The 20572-nt window shown below is 34.4% G+C and overlaps 2 protein-coding genes across 2 annotated transcripts; both read right to left on the bottom strand.

Annotated features, from left to right (window-relative positions):
* Nucleotides 1-3765: 3765 nt before the first annotated feature.
* On the bottom strand, nt 3766-4750 carry LOC139125403 (uncharacterized). The gene is made up of 2 exons (XM_070691490.1): nt 4189-4750; nt 3766-3863 (listed from the first exon to the last, which is right to left on the bottom strand). Exons 1-2 carry the CDS (start codon nt 4748-4750, stop codon nt 3766-3768), a joined length of 660 nt encoding a protein of 219 aa, XP_070547591.1.
* On the bottom strand, nt 4534-16592 carry LOC139125405 (uveal autoantigen with coiled-coil domains and ankyrin repeats protein-like). The gene is made up of 8 exons (XM_070691491.1): nt 16468-16592; nt 15508-15585; nt 14015-14130; nt 12367-12418; nt 11450-11584; nt 10005-10100; nt 8125-8418; nt 4534-5354 (listed from the first exon to the last, which is right to left on the bottom strand). The coding sequence occupies exons 1-8, from the start codon at nt 16523-16525 to the stop codon at nt 4807-4809; spliced, it is 1377 nt and encodes a 458-aa protein (XP_070547592.1). The 5' UTR covers nt 16526-16592; the 3' UTR covers nt 4534-4806.
* Nucleotides 16593-20572: the final 3980 nt, after the last annotated feature.

Raw genomic sequence — 20572 nt, forward strand, 5'->3', positions numbered from 1 at the left:
AAAACATGGCTATGAACAAACCAACATTTTAAAATTGTACTTTGACACATGTAGCTTCACTTCCTATTCATTTTTATTGACAATTTACCTGGCTAATTGAACTGCCATAGAAAACTCATTCGTAGTTAAACACAAAGCCTTAAAGGAACATACTGTCATTGTAAGCATTTAGATAGTTCACTGCAAACTCATCAGATTTGAATTATTGAGCTAAGGTGAAGGATATGCTTGAATACTTTTTTCAATATTCCTTTCCAGATAGACGCTGGTAGACAGTTCAATCAATAAGGCTGATAGGTTACGAAACTGAAGGTCATCGATATTTGATGATGTAAGTTACCATACTGATTTTTATCTATTTTAAAAGTTTGCTACATTAGTAACACAAAGTGAACTGAATAAATAGTTTGTTTCACAGATTAACAATATCAGTAGAATATTGGTGACTAGCATTTGGTCTTTTATTTCACTCACTTTTCCTACAGCTTGAATCATTGTCAGTGAATATGTACACATACTTAGATTTATTTACAAATAGACTTTGATGTTCTTTATTCATTTCCAACTACATTGTCCTCTATTGTCTTTTCTGTGCAGAATTTATGCATTTCTGTTTCCAGTACCCACAGAAAAAGTAGAAGCCATGAATCAACTTTAAAAAGACAGATGAAGGATATGCTTAAATACCCTGATGTTTTATGTAGCAATGCTAGACCTTTGGACAGCACCCTCAGTGGTGAAGTACAGTATGCCTTTCTTTTTAAAAGTTGATTCATGGCTTCTACTTTTCTGTAGGTACTGGAAACAGAAATGCATAAAAGAGGACAATGTAGTTGGAAATGAATAAAGAATTGGTTAGAATCAATGAAATATACACCAAAACAGGATATCAAGTCGTATATTTCATCATTAGCTTTCACTAAGCTTGAAAACATGGCTATGAACAAAACAACATTTTAAATTTTACTTTGACAACATGTAGTAGCTTCATTTAGCTATCACATTGCCCAATACTTTACTAATTCAGTTTTTACCCACAACTACCTGGCTAACTCTCATTGGACAGTTCATGATTCATAGTTTCACTGTGACAAAAAGCCTTAAAGGAACATATCTTTTATGAATCCAAAAGCTGTGATTTATCATGTAATTTCTGTTCTGTTTGTCAAAGCTTTTGTTTCGTTCCCAAAATGATGTTGAAGTGGTTGGTCTTTGACTTGTCAAAACAGTATGTTTATGTCTAATGGCCATTGTTCTAGTTGAATAGTGGATTTTAGTCTGGACTACAATTATTTGTCAACGATAACATTGCACACAATGTGCTGTGTTTGCAAGGCTAATACTCTGTATTTCAATGCCAGTGAAGGGAAAAGAAAGAGAAAATATGTCAGCAAATGTTACAGTGTCATTTCAAGTAGCTCTTGAGTCTTTGAAAGACTCAATTGACATTTACAATTATATTCCATGCTCTGACAACCAATGTCAGAGTGGCACTGACAATATTGCTTGACTTTTCCTGCCAGATAGTATCACTTTGCCGTCTGCCGAGTCATTAAAAAGTGGTATTGAACCAAAACTATATGTATTTTCACCCACTTGACTTGGTATGTCATAGTAACTTTAGTCTGTTCAAATCATGTTTACAGTATCTCTGTCTTCAGGGACCTTCAAATCTTCAAGTTTTTGTTAAAATGCACCATATTAGACATGTTTTGCTTTACTAGTGTTGATTAACTTGACCTGATGGTGAAATATGAACTTAGCAGAAAAACGGTTAAATATTTTATCCCTGTTCACAAAATTAATAATTATTGGATGCCATCCATAAATGTGAAACTTGTCTTCTTTATTTTTTCTCCCTCCAAGTTGACCAAAGCCTGAAGAATGCCATTCAGATCAGAGAAATGTGTATCAAGACGTGTAAAGGCCTGATTGCTGGAAATACGACACCTTCATTACTGAGACACATCTAGTAATGCTGGCAGAGAGCTGGATCATTCTCAACTTGTCAGATGTATGTATCATATTACGATGAGATGAAGCAATCTGATTGTTTCACTGCATCTATTTTGGCAGCATTGACAAATAATGGGTAGTGGGGAGGTGGAGCAATTCTAATGGGCATTTAAAGTTTCTGGAGTTAGTGGGGAATTTGAACAGTTTGCTTTGGGTACACCAAAGGGTATTTTGCTTAAAAACAATTTTGGAAGCATTTTATAGAATTCATGACTCTTGAAGGAATCTAAAAAAGTATAATTTTCAAAATATATTTTTCAATATATATCTATTCATTGCATATACAGTTTCTTGCAATCTCCACAAAGCATGCTGGAACACAATATTCAACTTGTCAACATAACCTGTATTACGATACAGATGTGCAATACACTGGGGCTGTTTTCAAGCTGAATACTGAAAATTTGGACATGATAAAGGCAAAAATTAAAATGTCGTGTTGATGTTATTGGTGTAATAGATGTTTAGCAATATAGGAGTAGAAGGAAATAAATATTTTCAGAATATTGAGGGGTGGGATTTAAATATTTTGAATGGATTGGGAGGGGGCTCTAAAACAGATTAAAATATCAATTCTTGTTACCTTTAATAGCTTTTTGTTTCATATTAAGGGGCAAACTACATAATATTGCAATTCATTTGGGTAATAGACATTTTCTCAGCATATCAAAATTTTGAGTTAGTGATCTAATAAATACTTTTAACACTGACACTTAACATGACAAAAAGTTCTGTTTGTTATTGAAAGTAGCCAAGCTTATGCAAGTTGTTAGGCATTCTGATATGAAATTCCTATATATTATAGCTAAAATTTTACTTTTGCTTCTGTAGTCTTATGTGTTTTGCCTGTAGTAATTCTGTTTATTGAAAATATGGTCGACCACCTTAGACTTTTATAGCTTACTTAGTGGCACAATTGCATTAATGTTCTGAGAATTGCAATCCTTCAGCCATAATCAATAAACTCATCTTCTTTATTTTCTTTCATGCCCTGTTGACCAAAGAATGATGTTTACCTTTGAGATCAGAGAAACAACAACAAGACCTGACAACTGAAGGTGTTGCAACTTCATCTCTGAGACTTAATTAGGACAAACCTTTATGTATTCTACCTTAGGTTAGTAACCATCATAGAGTATCTGAGCTGATGTGTTCAAACAGTGGAATATAGTATTACATATACATCTGTTGTTTGTTTGTCTTCAGTTTAAGAGCTGGCATTTTTACTGTGCTGTAACAAAATTGATTTTTAATGGAGGAAAGTAAAATGAGTTGAATAATGTCCTGTAAAACTCATAACTCATTACAATATAGCATTTTATCACCCTATTTTTCGATGCACACAGTTTCCATACAAGATAAATGTTGCATAATAAACTGTTTACGAACAATATATCAAGTATGTGGTTGGTTTTTTTAAACAGTCTTTTTATAATGTAGAAATCCTGTACACAACAAAGTAGTCATTTCTCTGTGAGGAAAACTACTAACATTTAATGACTGAAGACTATTAAATATGACTCACAGGTCATCTGCTGTTTAATAATCAAACAGAAACAACATAGTTTGACAAATTATGGTAATTGGGCTCCCATATTTTCCAATTTGGTTTTAAGAAATTTCAATACAATAGTTTAAAGAAAAGTTTCAATAGAAAAATTTCGTTTCAATAGTTGAAAGCGGTCTTTTCAATACATTACAGAAAAATTGTATTTGATGATAAACTAACCACAGCTTACCATAATACATTCAACTCTCACCTGCTATACGACCTTTCATTTTTTCCTTTTTACCAATGTATTTTGTACCACCAATGGGTTTTGCCTCAACTTTTGATGCGCTCTTCTCTGCAACAAAACAAATGTGTTGTTATTCATAGGTGGCAGAATTATGCCTATTTTATCACATTTTAATTGTCTTTAACTTATTTTAAGACTCAACAGATATGGACTATTTTTTAATTCATAAATATATGCAAAAGAGTGACTTAATTCAATAATTTATATTCTCTTTCATGCTATTCTATATTTCCCTCCATGCTCATCACTCAGGTTTATTGTTCTGCTAATGAATTTTCACATTTTATTGTATAGAACTTACCATTGAATATCAAGACTCTATGACTCTTCAATGACTATTTCCTACACTTGCTTTCTTTTCATTCAAACTTACCTTTGGCAATTAACTTCTCACCCTTTTCTTTTGCTTCCTTGTACAGATCCTGAACACATACCAGTTCTTTTTCTGTATTTTCAAGTCGCTGTTCCAGTATAATTTTCTCTTGCATTATCCTGCCTAACTTTTCATCCATCTGTTTTATGTCGTCCTCAAATTTATCGTGTGCAATCTTAATTTTTTCATTTTCTTTTTGCAAATCTGGAACTTTATCTTCTTCTTGTTTAGTTTCTGCTAACTGCATTTCTAGTTTTCTCCTTTCTTCAGTGACTTTATCTAGCTTATCCTGTATTTCTTGTGAAACTGACTCTGATTTAGATTTAGCAATTTTCAGCCTTTCCGTTTCTTTGTTGTGAAAATCTTGAACTTTTTTGACTTCTTTGTTAGTCATTTCCAGTTTCCTTTCTAGAGTTCCCCTTTCTTGAATGGCTTTATCTAACTTGTCTTGTACTTGTTTTAAATCTGACTTGGATTTTGTGCAAGCTTCCGTAAGTTTCTTTTCTACGTCCTCTTTTTCTTGAAGTTGTTGAATTAGTATATTTCTTTCTTCCACAATCATGCTTAGCTTTTCCTCCACCTGTTTTACATCTATCTCTAATTTTGTTTGTGTTATTTTTAACATTTTATTTTCTGTTTGCAAATCTTGAACTTTAGCTGCTTCTTGTTTAGTCTCTGAAAGCGTGTTTCTAATCTTGTCCGCTCTTGAATGACTCTGTCTAGCTGATCCTGTATTTGTTGTGATATTGACTCTGAGTTAGATTTAGCACTTTCCAGGCTTTCCTTTTCTTTCTTATGAAAATCTTGAACTCTTTCTACTTCTTTTCTCGTCATTTCATTTTGTCTTTCTAGCCTTGTCCTCTCTTGCTCAGCTAATTCTAGCTTGTCTTGTACTTGTTTTAAATCAGACTCTGATTTTGCAAGTGCTATTCTGAGCTTTTCTTGTTCTTTGTCACAATGGTCATGTTCTTTTGCATTTTGCTTTTCTGCATTGTTTCTTTCTTGTAATACAATAAAGAGGTAATGCTTTGATTCAGATTTGGTTTTTTCATATTTCCTTTCTAACTCTTCTTCTCTTTCTTTGAAATGACTTTGACAAGTTTCACATGGGATTTCTCTCTCAGGAGGAGAGCCGTCAGGTCGAAATGGGGATTGTCCTGACCAGCCTGTAAAAGAAATATGTGTTATTTGTGGCTGTATTGCCTCTATGAGAAGGTTCAGCTCAAAAGCCCCATTAATGGATGTGAACAAGCATGGCACTGCCAGAGTGCTTATAAGGTTGAGATTTACAGTGGCTGCCAAGTTAAAATGGTGTCAGAAATGAAATGTTGGAATTGGCAGCATTTCAATTCCAGGCTACAGACACTTTCAATTTCCTCACAAAGTGGAAGGCCAAAATGGCTCTCACATTTTGATCACTTCTGCACCAGTTCAATTGTGTTGAAAAAGGATATACATGTAGGTCTCACATGATAAACAAATTCCTTGACATAACTGAAAACAAAACAAAGCCGATGAAATTCTGCTGTTTGGACTCAAACAAAAATTTCTGTGTTTTGGAATAAGTTTGGAGACTACTTGATAGTCCACCAAGTGTATTTTTAGCATCAATATTCAACAATTTGGTAAATCCAAGAAGAGCTTTGTAACAACAGTGTATGGACTGGTTAGCTTTGTAAATATGGCATCCTGCAGGAAGAAATGATCGATTCCTTATTGAATAGTTGTAGGCCTTTGTGCCAAAAAAATTGTTAGGAAATCATTAAATGAGGCTGTTAGGCTGTATTCACAAACACCTCTTGAGTTGGTTGTGGTGGCAGTGGTGGTGGGGGGTGGGGTGTGATTCAAAACAAATTCTCAAATTTTTTCAAATGCCCCTTAACAAACTCCCATCGCATGCATTTAAATCCCCCTTTCTCAAAAAAATTTTCAATAATAACATCAGAGTTTATTAGGCAAATATGTTTGACAATTGAAACAAAGATACTTGATTCAAATAGGTCATTTGAAAGTTCAGATGTGGACAACAAATACATGAATGATATTGGAATTTCACCTAAAATTATTTCACTTCTATGGCAATCTACAGGTAAACTATTCTATTTTTCAGGACAAAACGTGCTATATCTGTAATATGAAAATATATATATGTATATAACTTAAAGAGTTGTTAAATGTTAATTTTAAGCTGTACTAAGTTTCGTGATAATAATAGTGCTCTCTGGTCAATTACAAGCAAAACTGCAAATGTAGGTAAATATATATTACAGCTATTGGCCCTTTATGATCACGTAAGAAAGGTTTTGTTCCATATCGACTGTACTGTTAGCTTCTTGTTCTACTCCCCACAGCATGCAAGAACAAGAAAATCCTGTTTGGCAAAACCATAATCATTGTTATTGATGATCAATAAATTCTAGTCTGGACCCGAATTCAATTTCATTCTATAACAATGTTGACCGTACCTATATGGCTGTGTTTGACTTTTTGTCATGCTTCAGGGAGTAGAACAGGACACTGCAGTGGATACACGAAACAAAACCACTCAAAAATTAGCAACATTAACAACTAAACATATATTTCATATCAATGGAGGGACAGTTTTGTTTTGGTGCCCCTTTAAGTCCCAAAATCCTTTAAATTTCCCCCAAAATACTCTTGATATTTCAGGTCCCCATAATTCTTTCACCACCGGCAGAGGTGTTTGTGAATGCAGCCTTAAAAGCAAGCAGCATGCTGTTTGAAACCGCGGCAGTGTACGTAATGATGATGATGTGATGCAGTCAAGCCAGGTAAAAGACCATCTGGCCTGTGATGGCTTTAACAAACTAAAAGTAATGATGAACTCTCATCAAAAACTCAAACTCGCCACTGAGCAACAAACAAAATTCTGGCTGTAGGTGTTCATGGTGTTGAAACAAACCAAATCACAACAGACTGAACTGTCCAATGAAAGGTACCATGTATGATGCATGTTGGAAAGTTGGTAAGTCACTTTACTACAAGAAGCTGAATTCGATTCAGAATCATCAGGTGAAGGAGGCAAACTTTGAAATGTAGACCTGAAACTGAACAATACAGGTGTACAGACATACGTGCAGGAGAAAACATTCACAGAACTGCACGACTTATCAAAACCTAGGATGCTATAGGAACCAGGAAAATTCGTTACCGTTACAGCCTTTTCAATCAGCATATAGGGAAATCACTGCGCTGAAAGAGCACTTGTCACAGTCACCATTGATTTATACAGAGCACTCGATGGAGGCAAATGTGTATTTGACACCATCGACAATGACATACTGACACTGATTTCAAGATTGCAAAATACACATTAGATCTATATGTTTACCACAACACTTCATATCATCGACTCTATCAGCATTGTCCCATCTGTTATTCACCTTGCAAGTTCACCCCATAATATTGGTGAGATCTTTAATGATCAAAACACGTTCAGGAAGTACATTGCCCTCACATGCAAATGTATGCATTATCACCTTGAGACAATTGGTCACATAAGTCAATACTTTACGAATTGAAGTCATTCATAACCTTTATCTAATCTAAAATGGACCACTGTGATGCTGTTCTGTTTGGACTACCTTCCAAAGACAGCAAGCCACTCCAACGTACATAATAAAATTACAATTACTGACCAACATGGTTACAAATCTTATGTAACACAACTATGTGACATAACGATTTCTTTGAGAAAGTAAAATAAATTGTTAATCGATTTATATCAATATGTGATGATTTTGATACTGTGCTGCCATCTGATCTGAATTAATGCATATTCAAGTTACTTGATATGGATTGTGTGTCATAGTACTGGGAAGATAAATTACATCAATTGTTAGTTCACCCTTTCTATAATTTCATGAACGGAATGATTTATACTTTTGTAAACTTGTTGAAAACTTAAAAAATTACCTTTTGCTTGTTCTAATTGTCTACGTTTCTTATTGACCATTTCCTTAAGATCATTATCATCGACATCTTCATCAAATCCCAATTCATATCTGACGCTGACCTCAATTGCCAACCTGTCAAGGTATGCTGCTTGCAGAAGATGCACCAAGACGTTACAGTGATTCTCATTTATATGGCCAGCTTCTTGAAGTTTAGCAAACAAGCTGAGCGGGTCTTTAATGTTCTCCCTCTCTCGTTTATGGATTGGTCGATGGTCAAGATTCTCAGCATGAAAGAGTATAACATGAAGATCATCTGGTTATAAATGTAAGAAAGAAACGTTGTTGAGTATTAGCTATTGTATTTGACATATTATCTTTTCAAATGAAATTCACTGTCAAAAATCGTGAATAAGGTGCTTGAACCTGTACATTTGAAAGCAACATTAATAGAAATGGAAATTATATGATAAGACAATAAACTGATACAGACTTTACCATTATGTGAAGGTTTTTGGAGTCTCCAAAACTAGCTGGCTATTACTGAATCATTTGTTCCTGATCATAAGATGGGAGCAAGGACAATATGAAATATATGTAACAATTACACTTTACTTAGTACTTGTCATTAGTAATGGCAGTATCAACAATGTTATGCTGATTTTTAACTCACATTTGGTATATGTATATACCAAAGAGAGGTCATATGGTAGGTCGGCGGTGTCTATACAGTATGTTTGTATATATGCATGTTAGTATGTGCAGATGTATGTCCGTCCATATCAAAAACTCCTGAAACGCAGCACCTACCATCTTAGTATTTGGTGTACATATGCACCCAGGAGTGGAGATGTGACTTTGTTCCAGTGAACATGTAAGTTTCAAAAATATGCAAATGAGGTAAAAGGAAAAATCCTGCAAATTGCTAAAACTCTGTAACCACTGTCAGATTAAGGTGAAACTTGGTATGCAGGTTCTTTATGGTGACTTTTATTTAAATTTTTCAAATTGCGGTGAAATTTTGATAGTTGAATTTTGGGGCAATTTTCCCGTTTTTTTTTTTTTGTCATAAAATCTTCTCGGAAAGCTCTCGTCCTATTGCCTTGAAATTGAATATGCATGATTCTAGGGTGTCTCCTGTCAGATTTGTTCAATTTGTGGTGAAATGTTCATATTCATGTTTTTGGGGGCAATTTTTTCCATTTTTGGTCAAAAAAATCATTTCTCCCAGAGTATCTGTTTGATTGCTTTGAAACTTGATACTCTTGATTCTACGGTAAATGTGTAAAAATTGTGGAAATTGTGGAAAATTTTGTATTTGTGTTTTGGGGCAAATGTTTGCATTTTAGGGCAAAAAAATCATTTTGGCTGAATTACCTATTCTGATTGCATTGAAATTTGGTATGCATGTACCTAGAGGCATACATAGTTGAGTGTCTTCAAATTGTGGTGAATTTTTCATATTTGCATTTTTTTGGCAATTTTCCCTATTTTTGGTCATAAAAATCATTTTCTCTGAAATTGTTCATTCGAGTGCTTTGAAACTTAGTGTGCATATTTCCAGGGGTTAAACTTAGTTAAGTATACTCACTTTGGCCTGCCGCATTGAAACAAATGTGAGCCCAGTGTCATTGACGGTATTTTTTTCATTAGGATGAGCATCAAAAAGTGGGAAATGTCTTTGTAATTAGAAATAGAACAAATGTAAAATTATTTTGCACTTATCGTATACTCAAAAATCCTCATGCATCATTGACCCAGCGACACTGGATTGCACACCATTCAGGTACTACATCATGAAGGGATGTCTTACTCGATTGTCATAATTAATCATATGTGCATGAATATTTATCAAAAAAGCATAGCTTGGCCGCATTGGTAAACCAAATGATACACTCTTACCTTTTCCGATCTTGTTTGCTAAACTGCCGAGATATTTGCTGAATGGATTCAATCCTGTTGTCATATTTGTTGAGGATGTGTCATTTTGGTGAGAACCTACAAGCAAAGAACATGTTATATTGAGCAATCAAAAAAATTGGACTAATCCATCTGCCAAGACATTTGTATTTGGTGTTTCATCAAATTTAGATTGTGCAGTGATTTAACTCAATATTACAACTCTTTTTATAAAAGTGACTATTATAATGCTTCAAAATTATTGATTGGTGTAAATGCTAATTAAAGATATCACAAACACAGAATTGTCAGCATACAGGAGAAAAACTGATTTTTTTCAACTTACACATGGGTTTAAAGACCCCACTTAGTGAATAAGGAATTTAAGAACATTTATAATTCAATATTCCATATGGCCCAATATGGCCCTGGGCAATTCAGTAGGCCGAGATAGGGTATTAAATGATCTTATACTGATAAACAAAGTAATTTGTTGATTGTAGAAGATCACTAGGCAGACAACAGGTAGATGAATCCTTCATACACACATGGTGTTAGCATGTCAGTATGTCTAGCATAGGGTGCTTTTTTATCATACACATTTCATAAAATGAATACAAAAGATCTAAGCTTGCAAGGGAGTTCAAACAATTAGAAAATGATAAATTAGCTCTGAAATATAGCTTGGCAATCCGAAGCGATAATATCATCTTGAATCAGGGGAAATGTAGGCTAACTCCATTGGTACTAGGAATTTTTCAAATTCATTCAAATGATGACCATTTCCATGAGTACATTTTGTTCAACATCTGTCAAACTGTTTTTGCGGTAGTAAGTTATGAAATATTACATTTGGTTCAAAGATTAATGAGAATTGACAAAATCTTGTTTATTCTGATTATTTGCATACGTAATTTGTGAAATACACTTTGTTTCTAGAGAGTTTTTAAGTATGTATGTATGTGTATGTAGCTGAGGAAACACAGCTATCTGTTGGCGGGGTGGCGTGCGTCGCTATGCGGGGTCAACCCCGCCACGGATAGCCTTGGACCAACTGGCAGTGAAAATGGGTCTATTAGGACGATACAACTTATGTCGGAACTTTGAATGGCAAAATAAACCAAAGTAAGTGTAATTTAATAAATAACCTATACCTGCTGAACTCTGATTATTGCTCATTCCCTAACTCCTTTTGTGAACAAAGTCTCTGGTTCGTTCACGTAATTTGGCTGATTTTCCAAGGAGTACTCAAGATTTTCACTCCAGCAGCGTCTTTTGACTTCTATTGATATGCTAATAAGGACGTCGTGCGTTCGAAAGTGAAAAACGTGATGGCCGGTTAGGGTTTTTAGACAAGTCTGACTGAGCAGAAACGTAGCAATTCTCATTTCAAAATGCTATCACGTTGATATATTTGTTTCGTTTTTACTTCTTTGGAAACGACTTACTGTTATGGCATTCCTGCAGATTTCCAGCTTCTGCAGTTGCAAGCCCTGTTTCATTAAACTTTTCTTGAGTGTTCAACTCTGGGTCAATTGATGATGTTGCTGGACATACGATTCTTTCTTTTTCGAGATGATCTGCTGAACCAGCAAGAAATGGTAACAATATATTACTATCAGATGTAAAATCAGCTCACCATGAAACAAAATTCGCTAATGATATCTTTTGAAATGATCAAGAAAGACAAGATCCAATGTGAAGGAAAAAACAGCATTTTAAGTACCTTTAAGAAGCTACTATTAATTCTGTCATTAACCAATATACAGTTTTTCCTCACTTCCATCACAAACTATTTGGCCTTGGATTCTTTATAGTACTGGCAAGTGTGTACAAAGACCTTACAAAAAGGTCGTCCTTTTCTTGAATTGGTGTTTTTAAGCTCTAAATATTTTTGACGGAATTTTTATTGTTAACATTAATTTAATTTTAGTGCTTCATTACGTTTTTAGCTAAAAAGACAATGAATCCCTACAAGTTAATTGTTCTTTATAGAATTAATGGTGATACTTGAGTATAGTATTTTGTTTTTCAAATCAGCGATGGCCGATACAATTACAAGCATATTCGCAAAATGTGTCATACGTACAAAATAATATTTATTCGAAAATTAGACACGTTAAACATGATCCTGACTACTTTTATTTCCATCCCTTTGCTATACTTCTGGCATATTCCTGTGGTCCCTTCATTATTTCAACTATTTTTACTTAGACTACTTCTGTTCAAATCAATCCGGATATTAGCCAATCGAATCTGACAATACCAAGCATGATAAACCCCTTTCCTTAAATTCTGTACGTTTATACCGGTAGAAACACAAAATGGTTTTGAAGTCTTTGATTAAACTTTTCTACACACTTACCATTGGAAGGCACCGTAGCATGGCTCGCAGTTGTAATACCAACAGAGGAGTACTATCATCCGATATGGCAGAGCCACCCAATCGTTCTGCATCCGATGGAGGTGAATCGCTTGCTCTCACTTGTGGTGATTGAATACAGGATTGTGCAGAGGTTGATATACCTACGCAAGAGATTGCTTATAATTTGTCAAGGGCACAAAAATGTTTATTGTATACATGAAATTATGTGTGTATATGAGTAGGTAGATAGGTGTAAACATATGTACTTTGGATGCTGCGTAAATGTCCATGCCAAACTCTCCTGCGAAAATTCAGAAAATGCAATATGTATCACTACATTGTTACATGTTCAGATTGCTAATCAAATGAAGAAGGGATTATGTTCAACCTAAATAGTTTGCTCATAAAAATATGCAAATACATTCAGAAATTATGAAAAAGTCAAAAAATTTAAAAAAGTAAAAAAAATGCAGGTAAAGAGGAAAAAAATGGTCTTTTTGAACTTTTTTCAAAAACTCTGTTTGATATGAAAGTTAGTCTGTCATGAAATGTGTTGAAATACTTGTCCACTGTGAAGCTCAACGTGTTGAAATACTTGTTCACTGTGAAGCTCAACTCTGGTTTTAACCACACAATAGTAAACATTCAATTAATAATTTAACTGTCTTTACAAAAATTCTAGCTCATAGCATAAAATTCACCATGTATAGTATTTTAATGTACTTGTTGTATTTTAACCAGAGCATTTTATGGTACTTTTATTATTATTGTATTTTCATCTTGTACTTTATTGTAAAGCGGTTTGATATTTTATTGATGGAAATCGCTTAAGAAAAATAAATTATTATTATTATTATTATTATAGCTGGAGTGCACACTATTAGATATATAAAGGTGGACCTTACGCAGGTTTCCTTAGAAAGATTTTCATTCTGCAGTGTCTTTCATTACATACACATTGATAGCAGCTTTAACTCGCATTGTATGTTGCAATATTTATAGTCATTGGAAAGCAAGTCAAAATAGGAAAATATCATATTCGTACAGAGATCACTGTAAAAACCAGCTATTTGAATTGAACAAAGGGATATTATTGACATTTTTGTACACTGAGTGACTTTATGCAAGTACATGTTTTGTCGGTAACAATCAAAATACGGACTTTGTTCCTTTAACTGTATTTATTTGGAACCGTCTGCGACAAATTATCTGATTCATATTTTTAATTTTAATTTCACAGAGAAAGCCTTGGTCGATAGTGCAGAAACTTCTGTATCTTTCAACAGATGAATGTAATGTTTAGTTGATTTCCCATAGTTAGTGGTGATATATTCTTTGCAGTTGCCTATTAGTTTGGTAATGGAAATATATATATAATGAAGTGTCCTACGTTCGTGAAAATTTGTCAGATTAGCCCTTTTTTTCATGACAACTACTAAACTTTGTCATTAAACTATGTCAAAGTATTTGCAGGTTTTAAAAATATGCATTGTGTTAAGAAATGTATGGTTAAACTAAAGATCTCTACTGACTGAATAATGAAAAATGTATTTCAAAGAGGACGTGAATTTGTTTTTAAATGATTGTATGCAATAAAAAAACTTTTATAGCATAAAGATGACATGAATCCATTGATGTAATTAATTACCTGTAGCAATTGGTCTTGCCTCAGAACCATCATTTGCTTCCTGTTCACCTTTTTGTAGCAGCATGGAAAACAGCAACAGAGTAATCTCCTACAACTGTTTCCATGTTCTTTGTTTCCTGTGGACAGAAAACATTTTGTAAATGGGTAAGGTTATTTTTGATCAGGTGTGTGAACATAATTTGCCACCCAATAAATAAAAAACGCTTGGCAATAGTCGACCATTGAATAAAAGAGTATTCAACGTAAAATTCACAAAAAATCCAACACGGAGTCTTTTTAAACCTTACGGTAAATTTCACTTCCACACATTACAATTCAATGCATTTTAGTTTTGTAATCGAACATGCAATGCTGTATGGACTGAAAGATCCGTTTCTCGAGGGCGCCCTCTATCCTCCCTCGAAAGACATATCTTTCAGGCAGTCATACTGCTCTTAGTGTGTCTATCAGCCTATTGCCCGACATCTAAAGAATTGCTAATAGGATGGAATCGAATTTGGTGTAAAAGTCTTGCTTTGTACTTTTAACATCAAAATAAAATGTAAATAGTGTTGCAAACATTACAATGATTTGCATACACTATGTGTCAAGAGGTCAGACATACTCAGAATGATTGTATCAGATCAGAAGAATTTTGCTTCAGATATTGACCACACAAGACTATGTGACTGTTTTCATATTCAAGTTCATGTGAGGGGTTCATGTAGGAACGAAACATTATGACATTTGACTATTTAAGATAATGGACTTTTACAGTAGTGAAAGACAAGCAGTTTCATGTCAACTACTTTCTTATTTGGACATATACCGGTAATCGTATATTGAAATGAAGCATTGCCGTGTTATTAAAGAAATACTGCGGGTAATTTGAATAATGAGTCTTCAATATGAGGGGTTAACGTATAGAAGGACCAGATACATTTCAATGAAGACTTTTATTGGAAACATGTAAGTCCATTGCTTTCTTGCATATTTTAGCTTGTATATTTAGTGTAAACCCGCTCATTAAGTTTGATGGATTTTAGAATACAGATATTTCTCATAAAAAACATAGTAATGAACTCAAAAGTAGTTCCATGTCAAACGTTTTCAATTTGCACAGTCTTCTTATATGCATTTGTAAGAGCAAAGAACACCATATTTTAAGCTAACGAAGCTGATCATCATGGGTAACTCATCAAGCTGAAGGAAACATGATGTTAATTCAATATTGCTAGTCAGAATGTGTTTTAAACAGATTTAAGGCATAGCCGTTTTTTCCTTGAAAATTCAAGAAGTACGTGGAAGCTTACCCACCAGATCTTTAGTTACTTATTCTAAAATACGTTAATGCAAAGTTTGATCCTGGTAGGGTTTAACACTTATCTCGACTTATAAGTCCTGATGTCAAACTCTGGAATATTGTTGATCTGCATTTTGCATGCGTAAGCACGGAAATGCTACATCTTGCATGTTTGTAAATATAACAAATCAATACAACAAACTATACTTACCATTCTGAAGAAGCGGTGTTGTCTCCGTTGCTTGATTAGAGCTATCGGGACTAATTTCGTAAACTTGTTGTACATCACCTGAACAAATCAAAGATACATGTATAATTAAAATCGTGAGCAGTGATGACGACTAAAAAGAAGATTACAGCACATGCGCCAATGTATGGTCTTAAATCCTTCCTGTATAAGAGAAGTAAGTACATATGATATTTTACTTAAATGAGCTGAGATTAAATTTCGAACAAGTCTGCAATAGTAGTTGTGATATATAAGGTCAAAGGTCACTAAAGGGCTTACAATCGGCATTTTGAACAAGTTTTTATAAGTTACCCTATGAAACAAAAACAAAATCTTCTCCGGACATATTGTAATCATAGGATGGTAAGTGCACATAACTAATGAGGCGGCGAAATTTTCCTTTAAGTGAAAGCCTCCGTAAGTAAGTACCAAAACTTTCATATATGCTAATACTTTCCAGGACACCTTTAAGCAGTTTTCAAAGCAATTAGCCCAAAGTAAATTGAAAGTTTTGGATTAAAGTGATTTCACACGGGATCATCCCCAAAACGTACACATTGCAAGCCATCTTGCTCGATGTAGCATCGGGCACGCCTACATCGTAAATTCATTTGCAGTTTTATTTTCTTTAGAATTATAAGAATAAGTTCAGCCTAATGTGATCTCTTTAGTGTAAAAATTTACAACCGTAATCATTTATTGCTTTTTTATAGTAATCATTACCATTAGAATGAATATTAAGGTAACTACTTTTACCACATACTGCTAAAAAAACTGCTGAAGTATTGTTCCTCCAATATGTTTTGAAGAAGAAAGTTAGCATACAATATAGGTTGGAAAATCATTGATGTTTTCCTAAATGCTGGTTCTCTTAATCAAAGTTTCAGTTTTATGTATTCCACTAAAGATCTTGAAACTCATGCTACAGTCTTACATGCTTACCTTCTCCACTGTTTGCATCCCGCTTCCCATTGTTTCTCCTCGATGCTGTGTCACTCATTCTTCTTGTCGTATCGCTGCAACTCTACTGTGTAGTAACGGCTTGGAAACTTCTGTGTCAAACCTTCCTGCAACAACACAAAGGTTTGTATTATCTCTGACCTTCTGTTGAAGGGGGTTCAATATATTCACCTAGAGTCGTCAAGTACAGTGCAGTATTAATATTTATTTTTGAAGCTAGCTATAAATAAAGAGCCATACTTCATTGGAAACCATAATACACACACTATAGATGCTCCATTATTGCATTTAAATCATTACATTTCAGTGAAGAACAATAATTGTCCTCATAAAAACAATGTAAATATGTAGACAATGTGAATATGTTTTATACTTCCCTCATAGGTTGATGTACTATAGATAACATTAGCCACGCCATTCAAAGCTTCATACGGTGAAAAATAGGGAAGTCATGATCATGATTCAAAATGCAAGGCTGCTGATCAATGGAAACATAGCTATTCCATGAATATAAAGGTCACATTCAATAACACTTTTTATTATTCAATGACAGAGTAGCTACCATATTCTATATGTATTAATGGCTTGATGCAGGGCATTTCAACAGGACTGGAAATAATTTGGAAGAATCAGATCTTTATATTTTTCACATTTCTCAGAAGGGTTTGGCGTACTGTTGCTGAATGTATTGCAACATTACAAATTACTCATAAAAAACAAGTGCATTGCTTAAAGAGAAAAGATTGGATTGCATTAGCAAATTAAACCAACATAAGTTCACTATCCAATTATCCCAAATTAGTTCCAATCGTGTTAGTCGAAGGAGGTATCCATTAGGTCATAGTTCACAAGCTTAGGACAATACTTGATATACCGAAGTTTAAATAGGCTTTACTTTCATGTACTGAAGAAGAAAAAGCATAACTCTTTGTGGTGGTCGTTCAAAGCTCGATCTTGGCTTTCAAAAAGTCAGATTTTTATATATGGATATTGTATTTTTTGTTTCATTTAATCTAGCCGAGGTCTTGATTTTATTATTTTATAAGTAGGGTCTATTAGCAAACTATTACTTTCTGTTATTTGATCATGCTGCAATAATAGATTGTAGCAACAATAATATTGATTAGTTTCTTAATACCACTGTCATGTTGATTCTAGGTTTCCTGTGTCGTCTCTCCTGTGGTTTAGGTAAACCTGAAGTATCTTGATGACAATTATTCCGTGCAACTGTAAACACTATCATCGAAAAATGTAGGCTAATCAATACTCTTCAGACGAGATTTAAAAATGAACAATTGTTACACCTACAAAATATGTAGAGCATGAGTTTTGAAATGAATGTGTGGCATATTATCAACAAGATAAATGATTATTCAATATAACACCACAAGTTTATTTCATGTTGCTAGAAAGTCTTTTTCGGTAGAACTGTCTTCTGACAAAAGCACGTAACTGTAATAATGCCAGCTTACTGCACCCATGCTTAACCGTAACGAGAACTTAACTACGCTCGTCATGCTGAACAAATAAATTACCGACTCTCACGCAAAAATGAGTGTCCACGGAAAGGTCACTGGGGATAACCTTTATGAGTCTTTACAATGTAGCTGAGGTGAAGTTTGATATATGGCTTTCGAGGTTGTGGAAACGCTAGAATTCAAAAAGATTTAGTTGAAATGATCTGTGTTGTGAGAATATTCTGGAAATGTTATTTGGATGTCATAAGTAGTTTTGTTAGACGATTCCCATCGTAGGTTTCGGCCTAAGCTATACTAGTCAAAATCTTTTCAAATGATTAGCTTTCGAGTCATAGTGTTAGTAAATGAAATTTTATCTTTATGGTTACGAGCCGTTTTGTAAAATTCAACATGATTAGCATTATGCATGTTACAACCGAAGCAATCTACTATGTCTGCTATGTCATACATGGTAGCATTTCTCTAGAGATCGATTTATACTTCCTGTTCGCTATGAAGCCTTTAGGTGGTCCCTACCTTACTCGTTACTTTAGTCGTCCGAAGACACTGATCGCAGAGCCTCAAAGTGAAGAAATTGCAGTGGTCTGGTGGCGGCGGTGGTTGTTAGTGAAAAATAGCGTGTTCCTTCCCTCCGCTTGGAGTATCCTGTGGTTGTGAAAACCAAAATGTCCGACCACAAGGCAAGTGTAGTGAAACTGTTCAGTGGCAATGTTCGGACAAAGTCCAAACAAAGTGCCTGTGTTTATGGTCTTTACGGTCACCTGATCTAAGGTCACAGTGGGACAACTTGGTGTGTCTTTTGAGTTCATGATTTTCAAAGGACAACTGTTTACCTCATGAGCTTTCATGTCGTGTCATTTCAAATTTTGGTACGATTGTCTCAACCTTTATCTTTCGACATCATTGTTCACTTCTGACTGAATTCTCGCTACCTTAAATAGCTTTTGTCTTGTGATGGAGGGGACAAACTACATGATATTGAGATGCATTGTGGGTAAAAAATCCACGTACCAAGAGAGATAGTGGTTAGATATATGTTGAAGGTATTTATGAGATTACTGTGTTGGAAAAAGTTATGGTTGTCGTGAAACAAGGTAAACTTAATTATGTATTCCTCTTTTTAAGGCATTTTTGGCATTAAAATCATGTATAACCTACAATTTATTTTTGACTTTTGTAATGTTATGAGATTTACCCGTTGAAATCCGCCATTGAAGATATGGCCGACCACCTGAGACTTTAAAGACTCAGTTAAGCCTGCCGCACACGAGAGAAATTAGCTGAGCAAAATTTCATTCGAGGCTATTTGCTCAGCTAGTTTACCCTCGTGTGCGGTCGATTTTTCGTGAGTTTTTGTCCTCGCGAGGCGTTGAGCAAAATATCCAACCTGTTTGATATTTTTGCCTCGCGATGTAAATTCCTCACCGTGTGCGCCGGAGAAAGTCATTCATAGTGTTTGCAAGCTTATTCTCTCTCTCTCTCTCTCTCTCTCTCTCTCTCTCTCTCTCTCTCTCTCTCTCTCTCTCTCTCTCTCTCTTATGCGGTTACGGTCCTCTGTCAGTAGAATATGGTACGATATTGATCGGCCATGGCTAGCAAACATCGACGTCAAACTTTAATAAATTGAAAAACACAGACAACAAGTTGTCAAGTCCTAAGTCAAAATGGCTTATTATTTCTTCTACGTCAACCCGTTCTCCATAACAGCTTTAACTGCAATAATTTCTTCAATAACAGTAAATAAATTCAGTTTTATCATACATTGTTTTATTGTACAATCATAGAGTGACCAACCATGTCTATACTATTCTAATAATTGTTTATAGTGTAAACACTGAGCTAAAGAGGTAAATATCACGTAAACCATACAAATCTGTACAGCGTTTATGTAAGAAATGTAAAACAGTATATTAATACATATTATCGTGTATCTTGCACAGATATCAGTTTGTGCCAATAACCCACCATTGTACATGTAGTAAGAGTTGTTCACGTCCTTTGTTCATGTCATAAACTCAAGTATTATCCAATACATTTAGAAGTCGTGTTACACTCACTTGTGTCATCATAAATAGTACCATTGACGACGTCCGTTATCTTAAAGCAATAGAGGTCTTCTCTACTCACCCTCGGGTAGGTGATCTATTAGTGCAAGATGCGAGGTATAATGATATTCAAATATGCAGATTACACTAATGAGCATTGTTTCGGTATTAAATTCTATGCTAATGACCCTTAATCAATGTGGAATATTCATGTACCTCGGATCTTGCATTGTATATAGGTGATTAACGCCGTTGTCAATATTATTACTCATATCTGCACACAAAACATCGCCTATATCTTCCTCATTCCAATTAAAAAAATTTGAAGTTCATACTAAACTCACTTAGATACTAACAACTTGACATTCTATTACTTGTTGTCGATGCACAGCGAAACTCACATTAACACTGTTAGTGTTTATACGACAATAATTGTAGCACTGAGTAAAACAGCAATGTCTTACAACAAAACCTAATTAGATTACAAACGCAGCGTACAATGACAGCAAGTGCGATAAAAATCAATTTCTACTGATTTGTTAAATTTTCTACATCAACATCTAC

This window comes from Ptychodera flava (genome assembly GCF_041260155.1).
Source record: "Ptychodera flava strain L36383 chromosome 3 unlocalized genomic scaffold, AS_Pfla_20210202 Scaffold_25__1_contigs__length_14229661_pilon, whole genome shotgun sequence".
Classification (NCBI taxonomy): domain Eukaryota; kingdom Metazoa; phylum Hemichordata; class Enteropneusta; family Ptychoderidae; genus Ptychodera; species Ptychodera flava.

Bases quoted from the DNA above. Each gene is read 5' to 3' on its own strand.
- LOC139125403 (XM_070691490.1), bottom strand. From the start codon at position 4,750: ATGATTGTGGAAGAAAGAAATATACTAATTCAACAACTTCAAGAAAAA. The intron at 3,864-4,188 runs GTAAGTTTGAAT...GTTTTGTTGCAG, and splicing joins TGAGAAGTTAATTGCCAAAG to AGAAGAGCGCATCAAAAGTT.
- LOC139125405 (XM_070691491.1), bottom strand. From the start codon at position 16,525: ATGAGTGACACAGCATCGAGGAGAAACAATGGGAAGCGGGATGCAAAC. The intron at 11,585-12,366 runs GTAAGTGTGTAG...TTGCTGGTTCAG, and splicing joins TGCTACGGTGCCTTCCAATG to CAGATCATCTCGAAAAAGAA. The intron at 10,101-11,449 runs GTAAGTCGTTTC...CTTTGCTTGTAG, and splicing joins TCTGCAGGAATGCCATAACA to GTTCTCACCAAAATGACACA.